At 42.2% G+C, this 25,033-nt stretch overlaps 1 protein-coding gene across 1 annotated transcript in view; it reads left to right on the forward strand.

Moving 5' to 3' along the window:
* Positions 1–4,362: 4,362 nt before the first annotated feature.
* The window catches only part of GALNT10 (polypeptide N-acetylgalactosaminyltransferase 10), a 40,680-nt gene continuing 20,009 nt past the window's right edge, over positions 4,363–25,033 (forward strand). The window contains exons 1-4 of the mRNA XM_009866262.1: positions 4,363–4,440; positions 5,587–5,689; positions 6,535–6,673; positions 10,619–10,785. Coding sequence (XP_009864564.1) covers positions 4,363–4,440; positions 5,587–5,689; positions 6,535–6,673; positions 10,619–10,785 — 487 coding nt within the window. The remainder of the gene's footprint in view (positions 4,441–5,586; positions 5,690–6,534; positions 6,674–10,618; positions 10,786–25,033) is intronic.

Consider the following 25,033-nt stretch of genomic DNA (forward strand, 5'->3'; position numbering starts at 1 on the left):
TCCATCCACCCTTTTATTCTGGCTGGAGCCAGGCACGCTAAATAGTGATTAAACAAAAAATTAAAATTCCATTTTTGTTCATTTGGCATTTGAATGCTGATCAATTGCTTTGGCGGCATGTTAAGTAACAGCATGGTAGATAACAGAAGGGTCTTATTTACAGCGATCTGTCTAAATCCATTTTCGATGTATTGCTTAATATGCCTTTCTACTTCAATTCATTTTCAGTTTTCAAAAAATGAAAGATAGAAATAGTCAGGAGATTAGTTTAAGATCTTGCTGAAGAAGTAATCACTCCTTAGTGGTATGCAGCTTCTAGTTCTTAAGGAAAAGAAAATGTGCTTGAGCTGAATAAGAACTTACAGGCTTGCTGTAGGAGTTAATGGATGAAATTCCATGGTCTGTGCACTTACATAGTTTGCCTAGATGAACATAATGCACTCTTCATACTCTGAAATGTGCTTTTTGCATTTCTATTCACAACTGACCATTTCAAAAACTAAAAGATTTTTGCAAAATGAGAAGCTAAGGTAGAGCAAAGTAGAAAATTGCAAAGGCTGTAGCCCTGCTGACCTGTTTTGTAGGGACAGAAATCCAGATCCAGAATGCCAATTTACCTGATAATTTACAATGGTCACTGTATTCCACAGTTCAAATGCAGATAAGGGAGGAATGTGCTGGTGAGGTTTGGACAAAGATATTATGTCTCCTGCTATGCAGTTAAAATAAATGAGGAATTAGGATAAACGTGAAAATTGATGTGAAATGTAGCATTACACATAAGACAGCTTCTCTCAGATGAGATGCTTGTTTAACAGTTAAAGCAAAAGTCAGTCCTAGGAAACTTGCTGTGCTTTGCAGATGGCTGAGATATCACAGTCTAGAGCGTCTGTTGAAGGGATATCATCAAGTTATGTAATTTGCATAATTGAGTCGAATCCCATGCAGCATCCCTGAAGGAAACCACTAAAAAAAGCAGCATTCTGGTCCCTGTGTGCTATGTCTGGATTTCTAGAGCTCAGATATCTTTTAGAAACAGAAAGAAAAAAAAAAAACAACAGAAAAATAAAAAAGACAGGAAAAAAAAAAGAGCTTCCAAAATAACATCGATGTCAGCAGCCTGCCTGTGTTCACAATGAGAGAGACTTTGAGCATGTGCCTGCCTACGATGGCATAGCACCCACAATTTTACACACTTCTCTGCTAACAGTGATGACACGAGCATAAAAATTGCAGTCGAGATGGGGTAGGCAATGTTTTATCGTTCACACTGACTTTCTTTTATTTTTTCTCATAGCCTGCTGAAATTAAGTTGGTCTTGGAAGTGTGATTCTTAACAAGAAATGCGATGCTCATCAGCCCACAGCAGTTACCCTTTCCTTTTGAGGCTAGGCGAACTGTGGGTGCTGGCAAGGTCAGTGAAGCAGAAACACTGTTACTCATTTTCTAGCACTGAAAGTTACTTCAAAATTAATGTTCAGACGTTGTTGACAGAACCTGTCAGTGACTCACAGCAGACTTTTCAGGTACAACGTTTTAATAAGGACCTTGCAGGGGATGCAGTTAGAAATAGTCCAACCTCTTAATGTTTACCCGAGGTGAATTAGATTTAATGGAGCATTTCTGAATTGGATTCACTAATGTAACTTCTGTGCCCAAGATCAAAAAAGCTCCAGAATGCAGCATGTCTGTTGAGACTATCTGCATCTATGTCTGCTCTTCAGGATTTTAAAAGCCACTTGGAGAGGTGTGTCAATCCACCGGAGACTAATGTTGTGCTTATCTTGTGTGAATCTCGTTTGACTTTAGTTGTATGGGGCAGGAACATTATGAGCACAGCTTACACAGGCCCCGTTTTACTTTACCAGTGCCAACATGAAGAAAAGTTGGACCTTGTAAGTCCCCAGGACTGAGAGCTGTACAGAACCTCTTCCTCAGGACTTAAAGATCCATAACTCTTTCTCTGTGTGCCTCCAAAGTCTGACACTGCAGTTTGGAAAGGTATGAATAACCAATGTGTAACTTAAGCAAGTTTCCCCTCTTGCTTAATTTAAAGTTTACAAATCAGTCAAGTTTTTCTCCTGATATGTGTGGCCTTGAGAGGGTTTAGCTTAGCCCAGCTCAGAGATGGTTTTGTGTGTAAATTTATTCAGAACTGAGAGAAATTATCTATCTACTAGACTTTCTACTGTCTGCCTGCCTGATTTGGGTTCTGTACATAATACAGTGGGGCAGTCTCTGTGATTTCTTCTTTTATTCCTTTTTTAATGGCACTGGAGGATGGCGTGCTACTGCCTGCTTTCACTCGGTATCGCAGTGTTTAAATTGCTCGCGTCAGGTTGTTTTTGCTCTGAGGGCATTTAAATGCACATTGATGACCTCGCTGAAGAATGGCTTGAAGCTGCGCAGAAAATTCACTTCCCTGTTCATGTTATCTTATACTGAGCACACAAATGTGAGAGTGTTTCCAGTCCAGAGCCTGAGGGTGCTCACCCTGAGCAGGGATGGCTGGAACTGCTTTTTAATGGCAATTAGGTCGCTGCTTGTGCTGATGAGCGTCGACTGCTTTGGTGGTAAAACTGCAGCGACATGAGATGCCCCTCCTGAAACAGCCGATAGCCCAGTGGTGGGGCTTCCTTCTGGAGGATTCTGGAGATACTGGTGTGAACTCATCTCCCTTCTCCTGAGAGCTGGTGTGGAGGGCAGCTCAGGATCCCTCCTGATAATCAAAATCTTCAAAAGAAGAGCAATCCACACGGATACGTGCAGCAGTTGATGGGTGTCTTTGAAGGGATGCTCCAAGTTTAGAGTTCGGAGGGAAAGAGAGTCCCTCTGCAATTCTAACTTTGGTTGCCTGAGTCCCAAGAAGAGGTGGAATTCAAAGCAGTCTTACCAGTGCCCCGTTAGGCAGCCTGGATGTCTTTTTGCCCATGGATCTCTTCTTCCCTCTCTTTCTCCGAGGTGTCTGGCTTCCCCAGTCCCTTCTCAGGGGCTTGGCCTAGGGTGCAGGGTTACCACATGTACAGTGGGTGTTTTGAGGCTCGGGGTCGCACTGCGTGTTCCTCCCTTTACACCTAATCCTGTGACACACTTACAATGCTCTTCTCTTCAGTGGTGGGTGGGATTTCTCCAGTAACTGCTGGTGAGGAGTTTGCACGTGTCAAATCACCGCAGATGGCAGAAGGGGTAGCAGCATTGTAAATGGGTCTCCTGGTGTGCTTGTTCTGTCCAGAGCGCTATGAACAACGGACAGAAAGAGACTTAGAATATTGATGTTTCAGACTTGCCAGTTGTTCCTGTGCCCGGTATGACACTTGTGCGCAAGCCCTAGTGCTCGGAAAGTTGGCAACACCGTCCTGGAGAGGAGGTGCTCTGGTCTGCAAGTGCTTTCCAGGACTCTTGCTGGCAGAGGAGTGTCCTGGAGAGGAAACTGGCCAGTGAGCAGGCCTGGCAGAGCTGGGATGTTGCAAAATAGCGGCAAAAATCTCCCAGAACAGTAGTGTTCTCTGTGCCTTATTTAGTGAGGATGATCAGGAGGGGGTGGCATGTTGTCTGAAAAATTAGAAATCGCTGTGGTGACTTTTCTTCTGGGTGTAACTGACCTTTCCTACTAAAGAGCCTTTTCCGGCAGTTGTCTGGTTTTCACCGCTCTTAATGGCATCCCATGGTGTGGTCCTGTTCTTCCCATGCCACCCTGAGAGTTCCTTTCCCTTCATCTTCCTGCATCACAAACATTTTTCAGAGAATATCCTTGTTAGCTCCAGGTGGCACAAGTGGAAGATCCTTAATACTTGTTCCCGTCAGGAACTAGCTGTGTTACTGACCTGTCCATCGTGAGAGTCTGTCCGGTCACCTTCAATGAAAATAAAATTGGGAGCAGGAAGGAGGGAATGCTTTGAGTATTGGTGTTAGTTAATTGAAATGTGTAACTGAGTGTCTGGTTTCATGGATGAAACTTGGTTTCTACCAGGTATGTTACCATCTGCAAAATGTTGAGAAGCTGAGTGTAAATAATTTATGATGTGTGATTGAAGAGATTTAGATTGATTTAAAATCTCTGATGTGTGGGGCTAAAAAAAGAATTTTAATAGTTCACAGGCCAACTTTTAATCAGGTTGAGCTCTATTACTTTTAGACCACTGGTTTGCTCGCCCTTTGGCATGATACTACAACCAACAAAACTCAAGATTTTCATGCATTTACTTTGCTAAGGGTTACCAGCCGTAACAGAGCAGGCGGAGCAGATCATGTATCCGTGTTCAACCACTCACGTTCGCTTTGACACCTTAGCTGAAACCTAGCTTTGCTGCTGGTTTTGTGAGCTAATACCCAGGGCTTCCTTCCTGCTGGCTCTTGGGGAAGATGGGTGATGCAGTGGGGATAATCCGCAGAACCTTTGCAGCAAGGTTCGCCCGCGCTCGTCTGTCAGACTGCAGGAAGGTGAAGAGCTGCAGGCTGAAGTCTAGTGCCTTGGAATAACAACTAAAATGTTCAAATGTGCTATTTTCCGAAGGTTAATCTAAGCATGAAGATGAAGAGTTTGTGATTTAAATAGTGAAGCAGATGATGTCAGTGTCCCAGATGCCGAAGATGCCTGATAACCCTGTGAGGTTACTATGCCAACCGGTGCTTTTTGGTGGTGGTTTGATGTGCTCAGTCAGGGAGACTTTAAACCTCCTGCCCTCCAAAGAGGAAAGCTTCTTTTGTTTCTTTCTAGGAAGTTCTAGCCTGTGGAGTTCTCTCTGCAGGTCATGAAGAATTAAAAGGGAAAAACCTCTAAGTTCTTTTTTGTAACTACTTCTGCAGTAATGATGCTACAAATGACTTCCATTATGTTCGACTAGCATATTACAACATAATTGAAAACTCATTCGCAGAGCAGATGTTCTCTTTTTTAGTCCAAAACCTGCTTAAATATATTTCAGGTTTGTTTTGTTTTACTTCGGATTTTTGGGATGTCATTGTTTGAGGTGTGTCATGGTTTTCTTTACTCACAACATAGTCTTTTTGATCCTGAATTCACCCCATCTTTCATTTGTGAACTTGTTTCCAAAGCATGGATTGCCTTTGAATTTCAAGAGTAACATCATGAAAAGAGGAGCTCTAATTGGGTTCAGTGCAGACTCATGCCCTGTGCAAAATCTGCTTTTAAGTTGAGCAGCGAGAGTCTTAATAAATGACCTTTTAAATCTTATTTTGATTTTATTCAGGTATAAGAATGCGCTCATTAATAATGATCTTACGATAGGTCTCTCATTACAGCTTTTTGTTAATTAAATAGGATGTAAGATGTATTGGGTGTTTTCAGAATGAAGATGGGAGGTTTTGAGAGATTCTCTGATTAAGAATACTGCTCTGCATACATGATGGTGCCCTGAAAAAAATATTACTTATCAGCTATAGATAAAGCAGTGTTCTAAGGCAAGCAAACTTGCTTCCTCTCTCACCCCTTTCAGGCTAAAACCTACTTGCTTGTGATGATCTTACCTTAAGGAAGATATTCAATCTCATCTGACAGGAAGGGAAGACTTTTAAGGAAAGGTTTCACGTCTTTGTATTTAATATATCCATTCTTTTGTTTAAAAGGCATCATACGTGAGACAAAAGAAAGACCCTTACTTTGGTGATGGACAAAGGAAAAAGGACTGGCATAACAAAGAAGCTATAAGGAGGGACTCTGAGCGTGTAGGTATGTAAGATTATTATAAAAATGTTTTGATACAGATTGCAATTGGTTTGATTTTATTTGGTAGGCTGAGTGCAGAACAGCATGTTCAACTTTAGAGTCACGATTGTTGCATGGTGTTCTTCACACGATGCAACAGTTACTGTGTGTTAATCCCAGTTAAAACCTTTTCCCCCAACTTCACAATAACTGTTTTGAGGTGAAAATACATTGGTGACATCTTGGTGGTGTTAACATAGGTGCAATGTTGATTTTTAAAAACTTAGCAAAAATGTGTACCTGTACCTCTCCCAAAACTGAGAGATCCATAACGGAAAAATGTTCTGGATTGCAAGTTTCATTACGCTTTATCTCATAGTTCTGGACTTTGTCTTGCATCACACAGAAGGGCTCATTTTGAACATCCCAGCTTAATACTGGTTTGTCTTGTACAGAGGAGGTAGAGCCCTTGCAAGAGCTCCGGTTGTTAAATATACATATCCATCTGTGCTGAAAAAAACAACAGTGATGAGCTATTGAAACCATATGTATTCTTCTGCAGGGAAACAAAAAGCGTTCTATAGATACTCAGCCACAGCCCCTTCAGCTCTTTCTGGTGTTTGAAGGACGACTTTTAGCTTCTGTGATTTGAACAGCTGAGTGATTTGTAGCAAAACAGCTTATCAAATAAAATTGTTAGGTTGACATGGTTGGTCCAGTGCTAAATAAGACATAGAGCACAAAACTAATGAAGGAATTTTCAAAGGACTCTAAGATGACTGCTCTTCTTTTGATACAAGGATCAGTTTCTAGTCAGTTAAGCACCAATTAGTAGTAATGATGCATGTTTACTTTTTGTCTATCTATAGGAAATGGAGAACAGGGAAAACCTTATCCAATGACTGATGCAGAGCAAGTGGACCAGGCATACAGGGAAAATGGCTTTAATATCTTTGTGAGTGATAAAATTTCTCTGAATCGTTCCCTTCCAGACATCAGACATCCAAAGTGAGTATATAGTTTACATTTCTACCAGTGAAAGCTACAAGCCCTAAATTGCCACATGTGCAGTAGTGTGCCTTTTTTTTTTATTGTGGACTCTTTGCTGTATCACAGCCCTTTCAGCTGGGTCCTACTGTGTCCTTAATAAAGGACAGTGTACAGTAATTGCAACGGGAAATACAGGAGACCAAATATGGGGGGGGGGGGGATAAAAATCCCGTTTTGATTCCAAAAGACTTGAAATCACCAAAAACTTGCAGCTCTCTGCAGGAGAGATCTTGAACTTAACCCAGAGGTGGCTACTTCCTTCATCTCTCGCAGTGTGACAGTTCCTGAGCCCACTGATGTAGCCAACAGCTTTTAGCAACTAATAAGTTGGAGCTTTTTCTTTCTATAGTGGAAACTGGTGTAAATGTCTGACTCAATTGACAAGCGCCCAAAGTGTAGTCAGGTGATGACTTTGTCACTAAACATTCTGTCCAGTTCTTCTGTTGGCCACTAGCTGGAAATGACTATGAAATGCTTAGGAGCAGAACAAGATTTGAGTAGCTTCACTCAACTATGTATGAAGAGTTTTATCAGAAATTCTTCTCGTTTATGGATTAGTTTCTTAGACATTTTCCTCATAAAAACCTCATCAGGGTTTACAAGAAGAAACTAGTTCCAGTCGACTGCTGGCTTTTGAGTTCATCTATTTTTCATTCCCTTAGGTTGGTGTCAAATTGGATTTTGTACAAGCCAGAAGGAGTTTTTCACGATCAGAAGGGCTTCAGTTAGGATTTAACCCTCTTCTATACAAAGCTGAGAGCTTTTTAAATACTGTTTGTGGAGTTCTTCATCTCAAAGTGTTGTTAGGCATTTGAATGAAAGTTTGTTTTGTGTAAAGCTGTGTTTATCACAATTTTGTAAATCTGAATTCAACATCTACTTTATTAATAAGATATAATTTTCAGAAGTCTGGTTTTATTTGTTAGCTGCACCTTTGAGAGATTACCTAGACAGCTGTCATAGCAAACTAATCAAATGCACTGGCTTGACACCCTTTCTCAATATGTCCTCATAAACCAGAGTAGTGAGTATAGTTCCATAAATAGGTTAGGCATGGAGCTGAAACGTTTAAATGTAGAGATAAATCAAGTAACTGAAGATGCTTGTTGATGAGCCCATACTCAATGTCTGGGAGATACAGTTTGAGTCTGGCAATGCCTGGCCTTCACTTACAGCTGCCGCCGTGGTCTCTGAGAATTTAAACATCAGACAACACCAGTATTCCCTCAACTGAGGATTTAATGTATTACCTCACGTTCCGTGTTGTTTCCCAAAGTTACTGACTCCTTGTTGCTAATTCTGCTATTTAAACATTTTCAAAAGGTGATACTTGTAACTCCGGTGCCCAGTTAAAACTAGTAAGTGAAGTGTCTGGGTCACCGATAACTTACACTGGGATTGATGGTGCCAGCACAGCTGGTTTGCCTGTTGCTTGGCACATCCTTTCCCCTGATGTAGCAAGTTATAACTGTGGGAATCTCAAGGAGAGGATAAACAGGGTGTGCATAATGGGTGCTAGGATTAGCTGGGCAGGGAGTGGGGTTACCTGTAATGGAGATCTGCCGTAAAGGAGTTCACGACTGAAAAGGTCCATTGTGCATTCCTGGTGCCCATTTTAAAAGATATACTTGAAATGAACTGGTTTGTGTTATTTGGGAGGTTGATGAGGGCAATTTCTGATGAAGTTAGGCCAAGATGAAGTCCATAGAGAGCATTCTAGAAAAAAGAGAGCTGTATTGCACTTACTTTACCTGGCCTTTTACATATGGGAAGAGCTAATAGAGACTTTGTTGTCTGGAGATGTGCCTGCACACGGCAGGGAGTGTGAGGAGAAGGTGAACTGGGAAAAAATGTGCATCTGTCCTGTCCTAAGCTTTGGGGCCACAGCTGGGATTCTCCCCAACATCTGGCCTGAGTGGAGAAAGGACAAAGCTTGCTTCCAAGATGGTTTGTGTGCACCTTTATATACCAGATACTGTCACCTCTGCTTTCTGTTAATCGTGAGAATCGAGGGGCTGGGGGAGGGCATGTGCGGCATCTGCTTGGTGCACACATAAAATTGTTTGTTTTAACAGCCTTGTCTTCCCCTGCTAACATTTCCTTGAAGTGCTGCTGGGTTTTTTAATATTAAATAGTAATTTTGCAGGTCTCGTAAAGCAATTATAGATGTGGTAGCTGGAGGGAAAGAACTTCTCTCCGTATTTAATGGTTAAACTTAACAGCTAAAGTTTCCCACTTGATAAAATTAGTCAGAAAATGAGAATTCCAGTTTCAGAAGAGTTAGAAGAGATTTGGGTTCTCTTGTTTCATACTGGAACAGAATTCTGTTATAGCTAGTAGCTGTCTCAGAAGAAGGTTAAGATTGCAGTGCCAAGGTCTGGATGAAAGCCGTCCATGCGGCTCTACTTTGCATCTTGCATCTGTGCACTGCAGCCACAGCCTGCAAGCTCTTGGCAGCACCCCAACACGTTTCATTAGACTCAGAATAAGCCACTGTCCTTTCGCGCTGACACCAGAGTAACTTCCTGTAACCCCAGATTTATTGAGCTCGGCTAACATAGGTGCAGCCTTCTCCGTTCCCTGGGAATGGTACCAGGAGAAAGTTGCTGCTGCCAGAGCGGCTCTTGTTGCCATCTGCCCTTCCGGGGAGCAGGGAGGGCTTCAGGGAGGGCTTCACTGCCTTGTGCGCACAGCGAGAGCCTCGCCGGGCGCCTGGCGGGGACAGAGTCTGCAAATTGGCCCTGGTGCAGGCTGGGTGAGGGGACTGGTGGTGTGACAGGGCAGGGAGCCCAGTATGACCTCCCTCCCCTGGTAGTGCAAAGAGGGCAGCGTGCTGACCTTGTCATTACTCCCTTCTAAAAATCTCTCTTCATATAGTCGCCTCTCTTTTGCACTGGACACATGAGGTTTGGGAAATGTAGTACATTTTTATCCCCTAGTGAACAGCTACTGGATATTTTTTAACTACAGTTCTTTATTGTATGGTCTCAGGTGTTAGCTGTTTAACCAGGCTCAAACTCCACTTAAGGCCACACCTGCAGGAAAAGAAACACTACACTTATTGCTGCAGTTTGAATTTTCATCATGAAGCTACCTTGAAAACACCCCAACAAGACAACAGAGTGTTCCTGTTTCAGAATGAAGATTAATGATGTGGGGAAATACCCGCAAATTCAAGGGGTCCGTATGAGGTCTCTACAGACCTAGCTCTCCAGCTTTACCGAAGTTCTGCAGTGCTTTGTGTTCAAATCCCAGCCTTCTTCACTTCTATTTACAGAACTGAAACCAGGTGCTAAACTAGACCTGCTGAAAAATGAGCAATACAAGATTGATTGTTTAGGAAAAGTATGATTTCAGTAATTTTCCAGCATGACAAAGGAAGCCCTTGGTAGAGGTTGAAGGCTGATTTATTACTGAGAGAGAGAGGGTTTTTATTGAGTAGTTCTTACCATGCAATTATCCTGTTTCTTCCGTGTGTTGTTGACAATGTCTTGAACTTTTGAGACTGTTTAGGGAAGGTGCTGTCACACAAAATCCTTACTTCCTGCACATTTTGTTTGGATGACGGTTACACATGTGCTTAGAGAGATTTGCTTCTCTAAAAGCTGGGAACAAGTGAGATAAACCAATGTGCTGATAATGCACTTAATAGGTGCCTCTGACTTTCTGCGTTGTAAAGTGTCACTGGCCATTAACATCCCTACTTCATATAGAATATTTGGGTTTTTGACAGATAGACAGGTCAGCACTAGCTTGATAAGGCCTGCAAGTTGATGGGATTTTTTTCAAGCCCTTTACATTGATTTGAGGAGTAAAGAACAAGCTAAGTTACTTGATGGTAATTAATACGGAGGTGCTGGTGTTTCTTGGCGCTGCCTTTTGACTTACTCTGTCTTTGTCCAGCTGCAAGAATAAGCTGTACCTGGAGAAGCTTCCGAACACGAGTGTGATAATACCGTTCCACAACGAAGGATGGTCCTCCCTCCTCCGGACAGTGCACAGTGTCCTAAACCGCTCCCCTCCTGAGCTGATAGCAGAGGTAGTGCTGGTGGATGACTTCAGTGACAGAGGTAGGAGAATTTGTGCGTAGCATCTCCCACGTGTTTCCCTGTCTATGCTTCCCTACTTAAGGGAGCAATGAACTTGCCAATTTGCGTATCATGACTTGAGTATTTTTTTTTACTTGCCCATAGCAGAGCTCAGGTGAACCTTGCTCTAGTACATTCGAGAAGCCAAAAGTCTAGCAAAAAAACCAAACATGTTCCGTATTCGATTTGTGCTGGTTTAACTGCTGATGGCATGGGCTGACCTGCATTTTGGTTGATGTGAATCAACAAGAAAGTTGGTGTAGCCCTTAATATTTAACCCTAGGGTCAAACAAATGATGTTTGGAATAATAGTTAAAAAAAAAAAAAAAAAAAAGAAAGCCGGGGGGAATACTTTACTTCTCATATTCTGCTTTATTTTTTCCAGACACAGATAATGGTAAAATAAGCCTTGATAAAAGGTTTCTACCTTGGACTGCCTATAGTTTGGTTTACTTTTCTCTTGTTTTTGTGCTCCTGACATGTAAATCTGCAACATCCGAAACTTTGACTGCTTTTCCTTGCTGGCTTTCATGCAACTACACTCCTTTATTTCGTGCTGCATTGCCAGGGGCAGTCATTCTGGACTGGGCTTAAGTGCTGCATGCAAAGACCTGTAGTTGCGGGTGTAACACATCGCTGCAGAAGGAGCAACCGCTTGTAACTGAGGCAGCAATGTGTACGTGTCGCTGCTGATTTGACTTGTTCTGCAGCAGATAGGCGAGGGATTTTTTTTCTGTACTATTTCAATGCTGTGTGATACAAATTAAGCTAGGCTTTGTCTTGTAGTTTGCACCCTTGCTATGGTGGAAAATGTGATCAAGTGAAGGCGGAATGAATGCCTCTATCGTGCAGATGTGACATAGCTAGAAAGGTCACATGGAAAGTCCCTTGAAGTAACGGGTGTTCTGTGCTGAAGGAGGATACAGTGACTTTAACGGGTTGTGATCAGATCTAACAACTTGTATTTTCTCCTTTAAAATTACTAAGACCATTTAGCTTTATGAGCTGCAGAGTTCAAGAGCCTTGCTGCTGAAATTACTCAACTGGGGAATAAAGCTCTTTCTATATGGATCCCAAAGGATACACCTCCAAAAATCTGACATGTAGGAAGCTCCTAAAATGAGCTTGGAAACAAACTTGTGACTATTTAGTGTTCTGACCAATACTGACTTTCAGATAAACCCTACCCAACAGCTATAGTATTTGTTCTAAAGTACGTCTCTATTTAATTTCCAAGCAAGGCATGCTGTTTTGAACAAATCAATGTTACATGAAATAAGTATTTCTTTGGAGGATTTTCAGACTAAGCTGGGGAGGAAAAAAAAAACAACCCACCCTCTTAACAAGGTCTCTTTATTGCTTCTCAGTCTAGAAGCAAATTAGACAAGCTAATGCTGTAACCACAGCTGAATTGTACAAACAAGTTTCTTTTGAGAGAAGTGGAAGTAATGAAATCTGGTTTCCTGTGGATCTATTTTCCTTGTTCTCTAGATGTGCCCTTCTGACCAGGCAAAAGAGAGCACTTCTGGCTCTCCCACCCCCCGCTTCTTGTCAGTCCGTACACGCGCTGTGCATCCAGCTCGCTCTCGCTCTGTCCCACCTGCCTCTGATAAGATACAAGCTCTTCTCCATCAGTCTTTCATACAAAGGTTGCAAGAACTAGCTGAGATTAACTTGTGTGCTGCAACTATTTATAGATGGATGTAAAAGACTGCTGGCATTGGACAGTGAGCTGAATTGTCAAGGGAAGAGAACGGCACGCAGGCAAAGAGTGCTAATAAAAAACTTCCTTTTCTCCTTAAAAAAAACCCCAACAAACAGAGCCGTGGAAATCTCAGTTGATCTCTGCATGTTGGGACAATTCTTGGTTAGGATGAAACACTTTTTTTTCTGCTGCTGTCAGTTCCATGTCTGCACTGTAGTGTTTCCTGCTGCTCCTTTTCCAGCAGTCACTGTTCTTCCTTAACCACACTGGGGTTGGCTCCCACCTTGCTCCCTGAGTTTAAATAGGTCCTTAGTCTTTAGGAGGCTGGTAAATCCTAAACGCAAGATCTTGACTTGAAAGGCTGCTGGTTACCAATTTAATTTATCCATTGTATGTATTTTAGGGAAAAAAAACCCAACACCCAACAAACACTTTGACCCAATACCTGAGAATTAATAATTTAATGCATCCCACTGAACTGCATGAAGCAGCTCTAGGAAAACTTTAACTTCACATATATGTTTGAAAAGGGCTTATTGTCTGATGTTAAGCCGTTTCTCTGGTTATCTGTTTCTCATTGTTAAATTGGGCAGGTGATAAAAAACCTGTGTCCGAGCTGGTGATCATCACTGCTTTGTCACAGAACCAATGAGCAGTAAAAAGAATGAGGAGAGATTTCTTGATTTTTTTTTTTTCTTTCCTTGAAAATCATAAATTGTTAGTCCCTTGCATTGTCTGCAAGGTGGAATGCTGTACTTCTGTTTCAAGTGCTAGTCCTGCAGGTTTGTAACGGCACCTTTCTGCTAAAAATACAGAATCACTGTTAGAGGTAGTGATAGCAGAGGCCACATCTGAGATCGGAGAGGCAGAGTGTGAATAGTAAATGCCAGCTGCTTCCTCAAAGAGATCAGTAAACGGGCATCACAGACTGCAGTGAAAAGCAAAAGATGAAAAGGATAATTGCTCAATAAAAATGGATTAATTTTATTTTTTTCATTGAGAGGTTACCCTGACAAGATAAAATGTCAGATTTGCTCTGCTGTACCTCATGATGGCCTTTCCCTTGAGGGTTGTCTAAACAGACCTCTGGCACTTTAATAACTCTTTAAAAGGACTAACCTTCAAGAATTTGGCTTTCCCTTGCAAGGAGATGGTATCCCTCCCTCTTGATAGCGTTTCCTCTGTGCTGACCTGCGTTGGGCTTAAACACACTGGGCTTTGCCTAGCTGCCCTTGAGGTTGTTAGCGACGCTCTCTCCTTCTGCTGTTGCAGCTGAGTTTTGTAGGTGGTGATGTCAGTGCCAATCCTTCGGCCTCCTTCATCCCTGGGTCTCATACGTGGGGAATCTTTGCTTCACGTGAAGTAAAGAGGACTTCGCTAATAATAGAAATAGTAAGTGTGGAAACCTGGCTACCACACACATCAGTGCTTTTTCTGACAGATGTTACTTTCATCTGTTTTTTCATCTGTTTTTAAGCTTGGGAGTAAGGAATTTTTGGTGTGACTGTGAAGAGGGTTGCAGAGTTGGCTAACAAAGTGATAGGAGAGTGAAGACAGGTTCCTGGATTAGCTGGTGGCTGCTGTGGTCTGCAGCATACCTGAGGAGCAGCTGTGTTCCTTTGCATTATTGGAGCTCTTGGACAGATGAATCATCATCTGGAAGTGTCAACAGCCATTTATTTCTTAATTTGTTTGAGAGAGATAATTCTGTGACCTTTAGCAGTAAACATTTTTCAACCAAAAAAGGCTGTCCTGATGACAGTAAATCTTGTGTAGCAGCACAAGCTTTATGAGTTCTGGTTTTGAAATATTTCCTTTGCTTCATATTAGAAAAATCAAAATGTGCCAGAACAAGTTGCTGTCTGGGAATTTTTTTTTTTGTGTGTGCCTGTAGTATAATGCAAATGGTCAAAATCTAGCCTTACTTCAGGTGAATTTAGTGCTGCATTCCACATCAGGCACAGCGCTCTGGGAAGGCCACCTGCCGATGACATCTGTCTAGCACGGTACGGTGGTAGCATCCAGTCTGTTCTGAGCTCTGATCCATGTGGTCAGCCCCAGCAGCTCTCTTCTGCTGAGACTTTCAGTGTGGGGATTCCCTGGTTGAGTGAACTGAAAGGGAATAAATATTGTGGGGCTATTTTCTGCTTTGTCTGATAGTAGTTTCTAGTATCAGTGTAGCCTTCCCAGTAAGACTACGGTAGCTCATGCTTTTTTCCCCACAAGCTCAGTTGGGGATGTACGGATGTGATGTACAGACTTTCTTCTCCTGACCACAAACGTGTCAGAACAATAGTAGGATTTAACATGCCGAAGAATATAGGTTGTAGTGAGGAGGGAGATGTGGAGGCACTGCTTCAGCAGACTTGGAGAACAAGAATTAACCTGCCTGGTGTTATGTGCCTCTTCCTGTGTGTTACTGAGAACTGCTGGAGACCCCCAGGCTGAGCTCCTCAGATTAACCTCAGCTACTTCAGGGTGGTCTGAAATAACGCCTCTCCTTCTGCATCAGTGGAAATCAGAATGCAATACATGTGAATTAAGACTTTAGAATTCCTAATCATGAAAACGCTTAGCTGTGGCAGTCCTGTGTGGATTTGTGGGTTCACTTTCGATTTCTGTAGCTATCCTTTAGTTCTGATCTCAGTTAAATTAAGCCTTTTCATATGCTGGCTTGCAGTGTACTAATTATATCCCTCTGAGCTTGTTCTTACCAGAATGGCCCTAAGTAAACTAAAATGGTTTTTTCATGTATATCAGTCTTCTCCTGGGGACAGTCAGATGTGAAATTTGTTTGCTTTTTGGTTATTTAATCACGATGCTGCTGAGTGGTAAGTAGTGGGTTCCATTATAGCACAGAAATGGGAGGGGGGGAAGAGAAGTTGAAATGCAGGTCAGTTTGTAACGCTGCAGGTTTTTGCACCAGCGCTGGTGGTGTTTTATTATTGATAGCAGGCAACGAATAACAGGCAGTTCATGATACTTTAGGGTCTGCTTCGTTCCCTAGACTAAAGTCTGGCTCTGGTGGTCGTGAGAAATGGAGCCATTCATCTCTAGTGTCTGCCTTGTACAAAAGGGATTGTTGGCCTCCATCTAATTGGTGTAGCTTGTGGACAACTCTGCTCTATAAGCTCTCTGTAAGTTTGCCTGAACAAACATAAAGCTGTCCTCTGTCTCCCGCTAGATGAATGAAGAGCCTTAAGCCGAAGGAGCGAAGGGAGGAGGACAGCACACTCTCTCTTTGCAGGATGCCTGTCAGAATGTCCTTTGCTTTTCACCTGATACGTATTTGATAGCTCTGTACAGAGCTCGTTTCTCTTGCCTGTCAAACTGCCTCGGAAGGGCACATCAGCCCTGCCTCCCAGGCTTGTAGCATCTGCAAACCTTCTGAGGGTGCTCTCAGTCCTGTCATCTAGGTCTTGAATGAAGATGTACAACAGTATTAGCTCTGATACTGGCCCCTGGGGTGCATGATCCAGGACTCCAGCTTGGCTTTGTGCTGCTGATTACAACTTTTAGAGCTCAGCAAATTTTCTGTCTGCTTAGCTAGCCTGGATTTCATCAGTTTGTCCACGAGGATGTTATGGGGAGGAAGTGTTGGAAGTTAGGGTGCCTTGTAGAGGTAATCAAAGCTTAACAATGAGGGAATCCAAATGTATTGGAAGAGCGACCTAATAAAATGGGTTGCACAAGCACCCTGGATGCGTCGACACCCTAGTTCCCTTGTCGAGTCACTTAGAAGGTATAGCTGCCTAGGGAACACTAATTCCTCGAGAACTTAAACTCACAAATGTAAAAAATCAGTTTATCTGGAACAAACTGGCATCCTGTGTTTTTCAGCCTTTCCTTTAATGTAAAACATGGTGGGGTTTTTGCCTTTTCACCCTTTGCGGTAGTCAAGGATCTTAAATTATTCAGGACATTGTAAACTTACTGTGTGCTAGAAGGCTGTGACTTAATTGCTGAATGTTATTTAAAGAACGAACTTGCCACATACTTGGGACTAACTATGCAGAGAGAAAAATGTATATGCAACACACACAGGTGGTTCCAAAGTACTTTGGATATATCTTATTTTATGGCTTAGCTTGACAGACATCAGTGGCTGTGGCTAAGTGCTTTAATTTTATATAAAAGTCACGTTTCAGTGTTTGGTTATTTGCATATTGACTGACAGCCTGTTCTTATTCATTTTAAGATTACTTTTGAATAAATGACAGTGTTGTAGAACAAGTGTTGTCCCTTGTTGAAGAATGAGAACCGCAGCATCAGTCATGCCTAAAGCCTGCGTTAGGTGCAAAGCGCCCTGTTGATATGGTAATGCAGTCGAACGTGGCAGCGCTGGAAATACTGCAGTCTCCAAACATCAGGGTTGTTCTAGGAGTGTTAGCACAGCTGGGCTGTCTGCCTCATGGCGTTCTATGTCTGTACAGTGGCAATACCTGAAGACCTAACATCCTTCTTGCAGTAACCAGTCAAAATCTGCACATGTGACTGGGAGGCAGTAACAGTTTCAGCTGAATTATTTGAATATATTTAACCCAATGTGTCTATGACATTTGCAAAGTCAACTTTCCAGCTTTTAGATTAAACATATTTTAGGGTGTGGTTATGCAAGAGGCGTTCATACTTGGCCATAGTTGATTTCAGGGAGAAAACTTTGTTACAAATGAGGTGTATGGGATGTCATTTTCCCTTGGGGGGGTTGTTAGGGTTGTTCTGAATTTCAGCTTCATCTGTCTTCCAAGCCTACTCTGTTCCTCAAGCCTTATTTTAGTTCGTGAAAATTAGATCTATTTAGGAGTCCTATCAATTTTTATTTGTTCAGCCATTTGAAAATTATTCTTTCTCTACTTTTACTCACTTCTTTTTCTTAGGTGTGTGTTTTCAGCAGGTCTCTGTGCAGTAAGAATTAGAGTTGCTCTTAGATGTTTGGGGGCCGGCGAAGCATACGATGAACCGAGACTCCGACATGTGGCCACTGCTCGTTGTTGAAAGGCAGCAAGATGCTTCCAGACCTTTCAGTAAAGGAGTGTTTTCCTCAAGCAGTGTTATCTTAGCCCTTTGTTTTGACCAACTTTTTCCCCTTCCTCTGCCCTCTCCCCTTCCTCTGCTTCACACCGCTGTGCTGTGTCCGCGCCGCCCTGGAGCCCGCTGGAATGTTTGCTGGCAAGGGAGGCTCGAACCCTGCCCGGTCACCTAGCGTCAGAGGGAGCCGTAGCCAAATCCCTCTTTTCTCCTTTAAAGCTAAATCCCTGTGACTTTTTAAATCTCTCTTATATTGCAGTGCAAGTAATTCTGGAGGTAACCATATGGGATAATCTGAATGGAAAACCAAACGTGGGTAAGGCTACTTGGCTGAACCCCGTGCAGCGTAATTTGCTCCGAAGGGCACAAGTGGTGAGGCAGCGTGCGGGAGGGAGGAGGCAAGGGGTGATCAGTGGGGCTTTTGGGACAGCAGCAGGTATGTAGCAAATACAGCTCTGTTCCATTAACCACAGCTGCCAGGCCATAATTGAATGAAATCGTGTTCTTAGTATCTGAAATAGAAAAGGGTTTAATACAAGAGTTCTTTTTGATCTTTAAATGGAACACTAGAGGATTTATGCAGCTGAAGAGATTATCTTTTCATCTTCAGGCACATGCACTGTAAAAGTCACTTTTTTTTTTTCTTAAATGCGCTAAAATGCATCTGGTTAGTACATCTCTGAATATGGAGTGAGTGTGCTTAGGACAGAGTGGTGACAGACTTTGTAATCGAATTTTGAATTTGATTCTTCTAAATCTTTTTAACCTAATGCATTTTAAAAAAAGAAAAATCAACTTTGGTGTGACTTACAGGTAGCACAGCAGAGCATTTTTACTGGTATCAGAGTGAAATTGTGAACTCATCAATACTCTGTTCAGTAGTGAGGTCCAAATATTAAAAATAAAACCGGATTCAGATGTCTGATTTGGGTTTATAGAAACTAGTTTGTTATTCTCAGTTTCTGATAGTGTCTTGTGGGTATGGGATACTTTAAACAGCAGTTAGTGACAGAGCTTTCTTTGGATCTGTGGTGGAATATGATTAGGATTCAATTTTATGTTTTCCTCTTTTAAATATTCACTTTTATTGTGTCTTTAAATATCATTTCTTTACTTGCATATACCTTTCGTAAAGGGATATCCAAAACTTGCAGTGTTCATTAGATAATGGCTGGAGAGCATTAAAAATATATTCTCTAGTGTTTTAAGGCACCTAAAGGCTCATTGTAGTTTACTTCAGATTTTTTTGGGGACAGCCTAAATTAACTAACCGGTTTACTTTTCGTCATCTTCTGTTTATTACTTTAAGATCAGTTGCTAGGATTGAAGGATCCTTCTAGGAGGGAGAAAAGGTGGCTTTAAAAGTTTTGGTTTACTATGACCTCCTTCTCAGCTAATTATTGTGTTGTGAAGGATGTCTGGCAAAATAAAGTTTAAAAAAATATAATTGAGGAGCAGAGTTTCCATTACAGCTCATTAAATAAATCTAACTACATTGCTTGCTACTGAGAAAACCTATGCATGTAGCTTGTATTAGTGGGATTTTGCAGGAAAACAGCTTTAATTTTATTCTCCTCACCTTGAAGTACATGTCCTCGTTTGCTAGGAGTCAAAAATCTAGATAATCTGCCAGCTGCAGTGCAAATCAGCATTTTAATACTTTACAGCTGCTTCTCTATAGAAGTTAATTAGAAATGTGATTCAAACACCCTCTGCCAGTACTCATAAGTAATGTCTATTATTGGTAATCATAGTTTCTGCTATTTAAGTGTGCATTTGGTGGTATTGACAAAGCAACTGTTCCTATTTTGATAAAGGTGGAAACTTCCTCACTCTGAGAAGATTTGGAAGATAACACTGGTGTAATTTAAAAATAAAAGTGGATAATCTAGTCCTTTTCTATATGGTTTTAATTGCAATGATACTTTCTTAGTAAAGAAATGCCACGCTCATTCTTCTACTGCAGCATCTCTTCAGAAATGTGCTGAGGACCGCTGTTGCCTGTTAGCCCCGAGCTGAGGAGGCTCCCGTGTCTGGTGGAACGCAGCCCTTTGCCAGGCTGGTCGGTGTAAGCCAAGGCTCAAGATCTCAAGGCAAGGTGCCTCCCTGCTGTCGGTACCACCCTCTCCTCTCTGTCATCCAGCTACAATGAATGTGTCGGCTCAGAACACTGTTATCCGGGAGCTGGTTTAGTTTTGGTATCGGCACGGCTGTGAGCAGTCCTGGGTTTAGGATTTAATGAATTTATTGACTTCTCTGGCAGATGTCACCAACTTACTGTGATAGTTGTGTTTCTTGTCAATAAGGTAAACAGAGATGTTGGGAAGTGATGGCAAAGAGGCCTAGAAGAAGAGTAAAGAGTTAGTTTGTAAACTATACTTCTGACAAGCCAGTTTGTAGCTACAAGTTAAATGTGTCTGTTTCTCCTGCAGCTGCGTTGGTAATTTTTAATTTTGCTAAATATTTTGTTTTCTGTTCTCTGACAGACAGACTACAAGACAGATGTGGTTTTGCTTTGCCATTCATGGTTATTAATATATGAGAATTATTGTGGTAATGAAGGCTTATTAGTTAGTTTTCCAATATTCCACTTGGCTGAAACCCCAAAGCAGAAATTTTGTGGGTCTGTGTTACTCATTTCTTCATTACTTCATAGTTGTTCTTCCTCACTTAGACACCTGAGATCTCAAAGCCTTTGGACTCCAGAGGGATACATTCCTACCAAATCAAAGCAGCTTTCAAGTGAGAGTTGTATTTTGGACCTAATGGCATATTCTTTAACGGGACAAAAGTCTGGAGTAGAATGTCCTGTTAATTCTTATGCTTTTTCTGGAACCTTTAATTTTTCTTGTTGGTTTGCACAGAGCAAATACTTTCAGCAAATCGTGCCGATAAAGCCAAAACTGAATTTCTGAGGACTGGTTTGGTTTGGGTGTTTTGGATTTTCTGCTTGCTTTTTTTTCCCCCCTACTAAAAATCAGTGACTTTTAAAGCCTTTAAATCTTGCAGCTTTGATACATCCCAAAACGTTTCAGCTTGTAATGTCTTAACACTTCATCTGCCTGCATCTCTCCAAATCATGGCAAGTTTGTCTTACTGTCAGTCATAGGCCTGAGGTTTGTGTCACGATATCCTATGTCGTACCGCGCTGTCGACAGTGGAGCTGTGCTAATGTGCACCCCAGAAGCGGACACAGCTCTCCCCCTTGGCACGACAGCTTCTTCCGACTCGGGCCCTGTGCGCCTGCTCTGTTCTGAAGCCCGCGGGTCGCAGAGGAGTCACGTTCAATTGGGTTTATTCTGTCCTGTGAGCAAACTTCTGAAACGCTTTTGCACCCCTGCCTGTCTCTGCAGGGCTCAAAAAGCAGTCGGTGATGTAGGTTAAAGGCAATTAAAGACTAATCTGGCCTCTCGCAGTTTTTACCTCCAGTACAGGAAGTGAAGTATAAATTTGCAGAATCCTGAACTGGTGTGTGGGGCATCTGTTGACTTCGAACTGCTGGAAGTGATGATGCTGTTGGTATGGTGTCTCATCTTAACATTGTTCAGTGTTTTCACCTGCCCATACAATGTTTATCAATTTATTAGAGTATTAGCACTGAGCAGGACTGAAGACGTTCCCGTGGTTAAACAACTGGATAATGAAAAACGCTTATTTGGCCTTAAGGCGAGGGCACAGATTTCGGTGTTAAAGGCAGTATTTGGGACGGTAATGCCCTTCCTGCTAGTCGCCATGGCTACATCAAACTTGAGCGGAATATTAAGTGTGCTGCAAGGAGTTCACTCCCATTTAAGCGATTACAAAGGCTACGGAGGCCAAAAACTGCAGCTATCTAGTTTGTATGTCAGCAAGGCAGCCTCTCTGATGTTAAAAGCAATCAACAAGGAAATGACTGAGAGTCACAAAATCACCTCTTTAGATCAAATGTAGTCAACAGGAGAGTTAAAAAAAACCTGAGTAGGCGCTTTAATCTTGATACATATTTAATGAAAGGGGAAGGAGAAGAGTAAACTAATGAGAATGACTATCCCCTGGGAAGGCTGGGTTATGGCACAGGAGATCCTGTGGGTTGAACAGGGAATCTGTGTGGGACAAGAGCTGGTGCATACACACAGGTTACCTTCCCTGCTCCTGACGAACAAAAGGTGCTTAAACCTTACAGCGTGAAGGAAGGATGAGTAAATGGATTTGTCTGGATGCCCTCGGGAAGAAACAGTTCAAATATACTTCCTTTACGAATGAAACTTTCCTGAGAGATTAGGAGGTTATGCTGTAGCTAAAATGATTATTCCCTGTGTATTTCCCTGCTTGGAAATGGAGCCTACTAAAACTTTCCCCCAGGCTTTGGGTGTATTTATATGCTAATGCCAGTAAATGTGAATTTTCTCATTTTAAGATTACACCTTTGTCTCTATGTTCAGTCCTAATATCTCCTGAAGGGTGAACTGAACAGGGTTTGGATGTCTGCCGTAGGGTGGAGGAAGCTATAAGAAAATTCCCTTTGCAAATTCAGGAAGTAATTGATGATCCAGGCAAGGCAGCAGAGGTTTGTGCACTTGAGTTTATCGAAGCACACAGCACAGGCTGGCATGAGCGGCCTTTGCCCTGGCGACTTGCAGTCTGGCTTGTTTCTTAGGCCTCACATTTCTGCTTTTGTGCACTTTGTTGTACCTAAAATGGAAGCTTCATTTTAAAACATTTAGAGAAAAAAGTCAGTAAGATTTTCACTAACCTAACCCTTTGTTGCAATCTAAACTGTGGTGACTGCTCTATTAGCAAGCAGCGTGCTACACTTTCAGCTATTGTCCTGTGCACAGAAACCCCTATTTTTTTTTTACCCCCCCATTTTTTGTGTGTAAAGATGTGCTGAGACCTAACACTGATGCAGAATGGGCAGTGGGAGCTGGGCTCCCTCCCCTTTAAGAGTCTCCCATAGTCAGTGAAACAACAGCTGTTAGTGTTCTCTCTTCCAAGGCCCTTTCTTCTTCATTTCTAAGAAGATTCGGCTTGGAAAGCTGTGATCAGCTTGGTCAGTTTGCTGTTATTGGCACTGATGTTCATAGTATAATTTAGTAAATCAATTTATTATCCTCCCAACCAACTTCAGTGATCAGAGTCTGAAAACACTGAAAGAAATTAAAACTAGTGTAACTGCTGCCTGTTTGGATAACAACACATTTTGCTGTTCCAAAGGGTTTACTCATCTGCCCCAAAACAGGGAGAGAAGTTAATTTCAATGATGCAGAGCTTTCTGTTTCAGGGAGACCTGGCTTGCACATTGTGATATAATTCAGAAGGAAGTATAATTCATTCTTAAATTGTTAAACAACAAGTTAGGGCCAAGTATCTAAGAAAAGATGAATGGATTCATTTGTCATCTTAAACAAGCATGTCTGCGCGCGGGGAGGGCAGGGACGGGAGGCTGGGCCAATCGCTAAACTCAAGCCAGCTCGACAGCGGCACCCCCGGTTCTGGTGGTTCGGTTCCCTACCTTGGGAAGTCCTCACCCTGCTGCTGCTGGTCACCAGACCAGTGGCACCTGAGGGCAGCTCTGCTTGGATGGTGAGGCCAGAAGGAAGAAGTGCAATAAGACCACCAAAGGAATTGGCCCTGGGGCGGGGGAAACAACCCATTTTTTTTTTTGTTTTTTGAAAGCTTTGAGACTGCTTCTACCTTCTTCGCACAGTTTTATTTACAGCTCAAAATAAAGCAAGCAGTAGTTCTTGACTGGTACTGTTAATGTATACACTGGATATCAAGTTTATTGCAAAGTCTGTTAGCAAGCTACCAGCCTAGTTTTTAATCTGCAGATAATCTTACTCTTATTTATATGTTCAGGCTGTTATTACTTTGCCCAGTGTAGGCGCAGCTGTTGGAATCCATCCAGTTCACCTAACAACTTTCATTAAAGAAAATTGCCCTTGTAATAAAAATTACTTAGTGTGACAAGATTCCATAATATATTTTTTAAAGCCTCATAAAATTGTGTAGCAGTTAATGCCACTTGTTTGTTTTTTTAAAATTTTCTTTTAAAAGCAAAATTTGACTTAATTGTGGCAATATTTGCAATAGAATGAAAACTATTTTCTGTCTGGACATATAGAGGACAGCCTGGATGACAAGAATAGCACGAGAGTTAGGAATAAAGAAAAACCTGTCTTTGCAAGTATGTTTTATTGTGTTTTTTATGTTGTTTGTAAGGTTGCTTGGAAGTCTGTGGCTCTTTAGTATGCAAAAATGGGTACAATAAAGTCTGCTCACTTGCAGTTCATGATACCTAAGTCTTAACCGTTTGAAATGCAATGATCAAACATGGATTTTTCTGCAGCAGCTGCAAGCAGCTTACCTGAGCATCATCCCTCCTGCGTACAAACACAGCACTTGGTACATGTGTCCCCTGCAGCCAGGAAAATACGTGCGTGCTGGCAGAGAAACTGTAGCTTTTCCTGACTTCTTCCAGCTACCAGAGACACCAGATTCCTAACGTGCGAGACATTTGTTACCAGTGCATCATAACGCAGGCTACTTGCTGCAAGTGTGAAAGCTTCGTTTTGTGGGTTTTTTCTCTGTGGAAATGTAGTAAAGAAGAGCTAAAGAAACAAACCCAGCATTTGGGAATGGAGTGGCAAGTCAGTGGATTAGAATTCCTGCTTTCTCTTTGCAGACTACTCACCTGAGAAAACTCCGTGGCTCCTATGGCGCCTTTTCTCCTGTCACACTATAAAAATGGGGAAATACTTCTCTTCTGAACTGCTTGTTCATTACTAGATTTAAATCAACCTGCCTTCAGTTAGTCTGCAGCAGGACAGCCACCGTTATCACTACAGCGATGGCCGGGTCCAAGGAGTTTTTGTTCACTTGCTGGTGTGTGTCCTTCTGCACGAGACCAGATCCAAAAACCTTGCTGGTGTTTCTTGGTAGCAGGCTCAGCTGTGCCACGCTTATCCCCTCGAGGAATCCGTTCGGCTGCCTTCAGGTGTCCCCACAGATGAAATTGCCCAACAAACCAGGACAGATCAGAAGGGTTGTATGAAACCAAAATGTGAAATAACCAGCACACAGGTGCAAGGCAAACCTCTGGGATCTTTCACGGTCTCATTTTCTTGTTTCTGTTGCAGAAAATATCGATATATTTTTCATTGCTTTGAAGCTTTATATTTTTCAGGACTTTCTAGTGCTTCGTAGGTCTGCTTTAGATAATGTAATTATCGTGGGGTCTGGTTTTGCAAGTGCTGCAGTGTCAAAGGCTACTGTTGGGGGAGTTGGACCCAGAGCTTCTGTGTGATGGTTGTTACCTCCTTGTTGTAATGAGCTCCAGCAGCCTCTCATGTTTGCTTTGTCTTGGGTGGATTAACTTGGCTTGGGTTTAGCTGATTTGTGCTTCAAGTGAGGATTGTTTCTTCTTTTTTCTGATGAACTAATCTTTTGTGGTGAACTAACAATGGCAAGGGATGAGCTGTGATGTTAAACGGTGGTGGTGGCTTTTCTTTTTCTCCC

This window comes from Apaloderma vittatum, unplaced genomic scaffold (assembly GCF_000703405.1).
Source record: "Apaloderma vittatum isolate BGI_N311 unplaced genomic scaffold, ASM70340v1 scaffold11263, whole genome shotgun sequence".
Taxonomy (NCBI): Eukaryota; Metazoa; Chordata; class Aves; order Trogoniformes; family Trogonidae; genus Apaloderma; species Apaloderma vittatum.